At 42.4% G+C, this 6,727-nt stretch overlaps 1 protein-coding gene across 1 annotated transcript in view; it reads left to right on the plus strand.

The window, feature by feature from the left end:
• ADAM7 (ADAM metallopeptidase domain 7) overlaps positions 1-3,472 on the plus strand; it is an 85,734-nt gene extending 82,262 nt beyond the window's left edge. Inside the window, exon 23 of the mRNA XM_032332059.1 lies at positions 3,344-3,472. Coding sequence (XP_032187950.1) covers positions 3,344-3,472 — 129 coding nt within the window. The remainder of the gene's footprint in view (positions 1-3,343) is intronic.
• Positions 3,473-6,727: the final 3,255 nt, after the last annotated feature.

Consider the following 6,727-nt stretch of genomic DNA (forward strand, 5'->3'; position numbering starts at 1 on the left):
TTCTCTATGCCTCCCCGATGATGGTATGTGGGGCAGTCCCAGGAATTATTTCAGCTGTTTCTTACACCAGTGTTTCCCAGCATGTTCTCTTGTGTTCTTTATTTTCTTTTTGTTACCTGTTAAAGCTCTATGCAATTGTTTTTTCATTTACTAAAATGAAGTTTTCAAGTATGAAATGAGAATTTTCTAATTCAATAAATAAAGGCTGCAAATCAAGGAAGAAAGCTGGTTGTTCTTGATGAAACTCTTCTTGCCATACTGACTACTGGATGGGAGGACAGCGTGAGATCAGCAAAGACAGCAGGGACTCAGTACGTTGTCCCTGGCAAGCATTTATTTATTTATTTGAGAGAGAGATTGAGAGAGTGTGCATGAACAGAGAGAGGCAGAGGTAGAGGAAAAGAGAGAATCTCAAGCAGGCTCTATGCCCAACATGGAGCCCAACATGGGGCTCAAGTCTCACAACCTTGAGATCATGACCTGAGCTGGAATCAAGAATTGAACGCTTAACGGACTGAGCCACCCAGGTGCCCCTAATAAGCGTTCATAAACATTCCTTGTTCTAATTAAAAACACTCATTTAAGAAAGAATATTGGTGGGGCACCTGGTTGGCTCAGTGGTTAATGCCTCTGCCTTCAGCTCAGGTCATGATCTCAGGGTCCTGAAATCGAGCCCCACATCGGGCTCTCTGCTCAGCAGGGAGCCTGCTTCCCCCTCTCTCTCTCTCTGCCTGCCTCTCTGCTTCCTTGTGATTTGTCTGTCAAATAAATAAATAAATAAAATCTTTAAAGAAAGAATATTGGCGATTGCATATTACAAGTAAAAGAAGCTCATTTGTTTTATGCAAATTTGTGAAAAGAAGAAATTCTGTGTCACATATACTGGCTTCATTAAAGCAAACAATAGTCCTTTGATGTCCAAAACGAAGGGACAATCATGTATTTGTATTTTGCTCAAGCAGGCGATATGTTGATGAACAATATGTATTTTGGTGATACATTATTGCCCCTATAAAAGGATCACCTTCATGATTCACTGTTTTTTTTATTGTCATATTTCTTCCAAAAAACTCACCATCCCCTTTGCCTTGGGTTCCACATTCAGCCAACTACTAATTTCTAGTGATTTTATTATTATTTTTTTAAATTTCTTCTCTCTCTCCTATTATGTCTGGTACCTCCTGAGTCCTCCTGCTTCGTTGCCTTCTGCCTAGATAATCACTCTGGATTTCTAATCTTCTCCTCTGTTCTTCAAGTAAATCCAGAAGCTTTCTGACAGTTAAGCTCCTTTTTTATTTTAGGGAGTATTCTCCATGCTTGTCCCTTTTACTTATCCAAGCCCCTGGAGACTTGACCTACACTTTTTTCAGATGCCACTACTATGTGTTCTATTTAGGGATCTTCTCCTTCCAGTACTGTCTGCAGATTAGGAAGCATCTTCATGGCTTCTCTCTACTAGTGGCTCCCTTATAGGTCCATTGCCATCTCTGTTATGGAGCCAATTATGATTTCATAGCCCTAATATTTCTGGCTCTTGTCACCTCTAAGAGTTTGAGTCTTTTCCCTTGAATGAACAGTTGCAGACAGAACTTCTGTTATGAATGCACAGACCTGCTGGACCTACAATCTGAGGATCTCTGTCTTCCTCCTCAGCTCCATGAACTTCTTGCTGTCCCACCCCACACATGGACAGAGAACCCTTTGTGATGCTGGAAATTGCGTCAATTAAGACTGAGCTTGTTACAGTTCCAGGATGCTATGATTGGGGCTAGTGGGTTACTCTCTGCAGCTGGGTCACTCTACTCTCTGCTGCGGACAGAAGTGGATTCATCTGGAAGCTTCAGAAGCTTGAGCTTAAGGGTCTATCTCATCTTACTGCCCCTTCTAAGACCTTTTATTTAATTTTGTATTAACGTTTTTTAATGATAGTGGGCTGGTTTGGGCTGGGAAATGAGATCTCAGATGATTTATCAGCAATAGTGATGATACCTAAAGGACAATTAGGACAAACATACCCCTCTATTGGGTTGAGATGGTGGTCTCAGCAAGGGCAAGGAAAGCACCAGCCAGAAATGGGATGGGGGGAGGGGCATCTTGGAATGAAAGCAGCATGGCAGGTGTGAGGAGCTCTCCACAAACCTTTGGCTGACTGGAGAAAGGCTGGCATGGGGTTGAGTCCCCAGAGAGCACCACTGAGAGGAAAATCCAAAATCCAAGAAACGAGTGAAAACGGACTGAACTTTTGACTACATTCCCCAGCCCACAGACAGATCATGACTGAGGGCCCAAGCTTTACGGGTTCACAGAATCTGAGCAAAACCTCTTTCCAAAACACTGGCCACTGAGTGAAGCAGACCCAGCGTAACCCATAGAGAAACAGTGTAAAATGCAAAAATAAGAATTTAAACCTGAGCAGAGACAATAGTGGCTGTACATCACAGGGGACAGAGGGTGGACAATATTCTGCAGTTTAAGTTTGGACAAGTCCTTTTAAAAAACACTCAGAAAAATAAATCAGAATTCCTATTTGTTGCAGTGTATTACCTAAATACTACTGTGCGAAAGAATCTCAAGTATATGTTCACGTCAGTTCTGTCAGGAAGAGCAATGATGGCGATCCAAAACCAAACCAAACCTAACCAGCATTCCCCTATACAGCATCCATTATTCTAAATATCAACCAGCCCCGCACAACCACACCGTTGCCTTTTACTTAAGGCATTTGTGCTGCCAAATGATACTAGAATTTAAAAATGCGCTTGGGATATGCTAAAATTGAGAAGTCACATTCTTTATAAAAAAAAAAAAAAAAAAAAAAAAAAGCGGTGATCACGTCCTTAACCCGGCGCAAATGCGCGGCGGGGCAGTCCGCGCCCCACAACCCATTGATGAAGTTCCTAGGACGACCACTAGGTGGCCACAGAGCAAACTAAATGTTCTGTGAGCCGGAAACCGGCTCAAAGATTTCACACTCTAGACCCTCAAAATCCTGACTTGAAATAAACTTACCAAGAAGTTTGTTAAACTCTGTTCCTGGTTATTAAAGATGCAACTCTGGGAGAATTTTGCCAGATGCCTTTTTTTCTCGCCAGGGTTGTGGGTTGGGATAGAAAACCAGAGACGGAGCCCCTGAACCAAAGGAAGCTGGGCGGAAAGCCTGTGTAGTTTGAATGGGGTATTAAATTGGGAAGATAAATCCTATTTGCTCAGTTCTGAAGTCCAATCGTCTTGAAGTTAACATTTCAACAGCGCCTCAAAAACCCAATTTCCTGAAAACCACTGTCGGGGTCTACTTCTGCTTTTGTTTTTTAATTTTATATGTTCTGTTCATTTATTTATTTAGTTTTTTGAAGGCCAGCAAATTAGCCGCTGTGGCCATGGAATCGGACAGTGTTCCCCCTTTCCCCAGGGATACGTAATGGTAATGGATAGTAAATGTCGGGAAAAGCCGCAGCCCGTGAGTCACGTATGATTTTGTGGTGGGTCATTCATGACAATTGATGTCCCCCTCTACAAATCACCACCCAAGAGTGAGAAATATTGATTAGACTCCTGAGCTTATTGGAAGCTTCCTGATCACTTTCTAGCGGAAGCTTAGGCTTTTAGGAAACTCAAGAGCCATTATGTAGGGAAGTGGCTGTCTCCTGGTCTTGACAGAATCCATTAATATCTTTCTCCAGGAAAAGCTGTAATTGTGAGCTATACCTAATGGATATTGATTGCTAAGAAAAGAAGATACATATAATCTTAAACCTCAGGGGTCTCCAGGAACAAAAGATATGGAAAAGGAGGCCTTCGTAGGATGATAGGAGTGCTAGGTGGAAAGAAACAGTACCAGAGCTGTTTTGGAGCTTAGGTAAGTCCGTTCAAAAGCCAGTGCTTTTTGCTCAAGTGTATCAGTGATTTGTTGCAAGGAGAGCAAATATAGCATTTACTGAGTACATATTATTTGTCAGGCATTATTCTAAGCACTTCATACATATTATGTTTTGGACTTAAAATAACTCCATGAGTTAATTATTAGTATCATCATTTTGTACTTTGAGAAAACCAAGGTCAAAAGTAAAATAATTTGCCAAAAGAGAGAGAGGGTAAGAAATAGCATACCCGGGGCACTTGGGTGGCTCAGTGGGTTAAAGCCTCTGCCTTCGGCTCAGGTCATGATCCCAGTGTCCTGGGATTGAGCCCCGCATCGGGCTCTCTGCTCAGCGGGGAGCCTGCTTCCTCCTCTCTCTCTGCCTGCCTCTCTGCTTACTTGTGATCTGTCTGTCAGGTAAATAAATAAAATCTTTAAAAAAAGAAAAAAAAGAAAGAAAAGAAATAGCATACCCAGGATATAACAGCCCAGGAATTCCATCTCCAGAGAGCATGCTTTTAATCACTGGCATGTTGTTTGGTGTAAATATAATTTCGATCGGGAAAAAGCCAGGCCCGTCCAACACTCTTAGTGTGTAAGGGAAATTAATATATCTCGCTCCCATTCACATTTGCCATCCACAAACTTCCCAACCTTTGCAGCGACCCCAACAATGGTGCATGGATTTACACCGCAAGGGAAGCCAGGACACATACATCTCCTGATTCAGCAGACCCTGCCTGGTTGCAACGTTGTTGTCTGTGGTAGAACTGTATTTGGGGATGCACCCAAGACGTTAGCACCTTTTGTCATTCTCCTGGCCACTCCCAAGGGGGTGCTTGTGATAAGGAATGTTTTCTATGTCTTACCACTTCTAGAAGGTTCTAGAAGACTTTTCTCAACCAGGGTTTTCAATTTAGCATGCCTGGGAAAGACATCTGTTGCTGCCTCCAGTGTCTGTACCCAGGGAAAGAAAACCCACAGAATTGGGGCGCCTAGGTGGCTCAGTAGGTTAAAGCCTCTGCCTTCAGCTCAGGTCATGATCCCAGAGTCCTGGGATCGAGCCCCACATTGGGCTCTCTGCTCAGCAGGGAGCCTGCTTCCTCCTCTCTCTCTCTGCCTGCCTCTCCGCCTACTTGTGAACTCTGTCTGTCAAATAAATAAATAAAATCTTTAAAAAAAAAAGAAAGAAAAGAAAACCCACAGAATTAATTGACTCTGGGCAGCAGCTGGTGGATCAGGGGATGGCAAGAGTCAATGAAGAGGCAGCACCACCCTCTGATGAAGCCTTCTTCCTTGTTTTAATAAACTGAAGAGCACACCTGATGAATGGTAACCTTTAACACATAGGGAAAGAGAGGTATCCATGCTACACCTGTCAGACTCCAGGCACCTGCTAGACCTTTACACATTTCTCATCAGATACCCGCTGCAAAGCTCTGTGTACTTTTTCACAGAAAAGCATTACTTTTTTTTTTTTTAATTTTACAAACAAGGAAACTAAAGATAAGAGGTGCTCAGACACACAGCTGTAAATGCTTAACCTGAAATCTGAATGTAAGCCTCAGACCAAAGCCACAGTCAGATCTCACTCCAGTTTCAAAAGTGACCTCTCACACACCAGTGTGACAGGGACATCACAGGTGACCGCCGAATTAATGACCTAGGAGTTCATTCCTGGGAGAGTCACCTTTGATCTAGAAAAGGAAATGGCTGACAAAATGCAATGGGCAGGCCTAGGTTTTTGTGATAAAAAGGAAGGTATTATTTTCATTTTCCTATAGTCTCTAGGTTTTCAAAATGATGGTTACAGGAGGAAAAAAGTGTTCAAAGGTCTACTTTCATTCCAACAAAGAGGATTCGCTGGATAGAAAAATACAAAAACTTTGGGTAAATTTTCTGGCATTTAAAGTCATTCCCACCCCATATTTAAACTATTCCTTTCTTTCATATTATCAGCATCAGCCTCTGGATATGCAGGTTGATGTTCATTACCCAGTGCTGATGAGATTTAAAAACAAACAAACAAACCCAGAAAATTGAAGTTCTGGTTCAGGTCATGCCTCTTCAAGTCTACCAGGGAAAGTGGCCGGATATTAATTTGAGCTTAGAAATGTGTCTGATGCTCTCTCTGAAGGAGGACATAATTTAATATATCATTATCTACTGCAGTCTTTAGGCTGGTGGAGAAAAGGAAAAAATAATCTCCCAAATAGCTCATTGAGCAAATTTGATACCTCGATATTGAGGCACTGCCAACCAATTCAGAAGACAAAGAAATCAATCCATTCCATCTTGTTCATGCTGCCTGGTAGCTTAACAGGTTTCCATGCTGAAAATAGCACCAGCTGGACACCTTTCGACTCATTATGCCACCTTCAGAAATGCATAATCAGACACAAGCCCAATCCAGTGTCATACGACTTCCCGAGTTTACTCGCATTTTCTTTTTTTTTTTTTCTTTTTTTCTTTTTTTTAGATTGTATTTATTTATTCGACAGAGAAGGACACACAGAGAGAGGGAACACAAGCAGGGGGAGTGGGAGAGGGAGAAGCAGCCTTCCTGCTGAGCAGGGAGCCTGATGTGGGGCTCGATGCCAGGACCCTGGGATCATGACTTGAGCTGAAGGCAGCTGCTTAATGACTGAGCCACCCAGGCACCCCTCACTTGCATTTTCAAGTGAGAGAATGCTCAGGAAGAAGCATGATAAAACGGTAAATCCACACAACATCATTTCCAGCGAAAGCTATAATGCTCTTCACTAGGACTCCTCCATGACTCTTCTAAAAGCAAACAAACAAAAACTAGAAACAGAGACCAATAGTCCTTGTAGATTTCAGAGGGGAAAAAATGGTATAAAAATAAAAAAA

Source organism: Mustela erminea, chromosome 2, assembly GCF_009829155.1.
Source record: "Mustela erminea isolate mMusErm1 chromosome 2, mMusErm1.Pri, whole genome shotgun sequence".
NCBI lineage: Eukaryota > Metazoa > Chordata > Mammalia > Carnivora > Mustelidae > Mustela > Mustela erminea.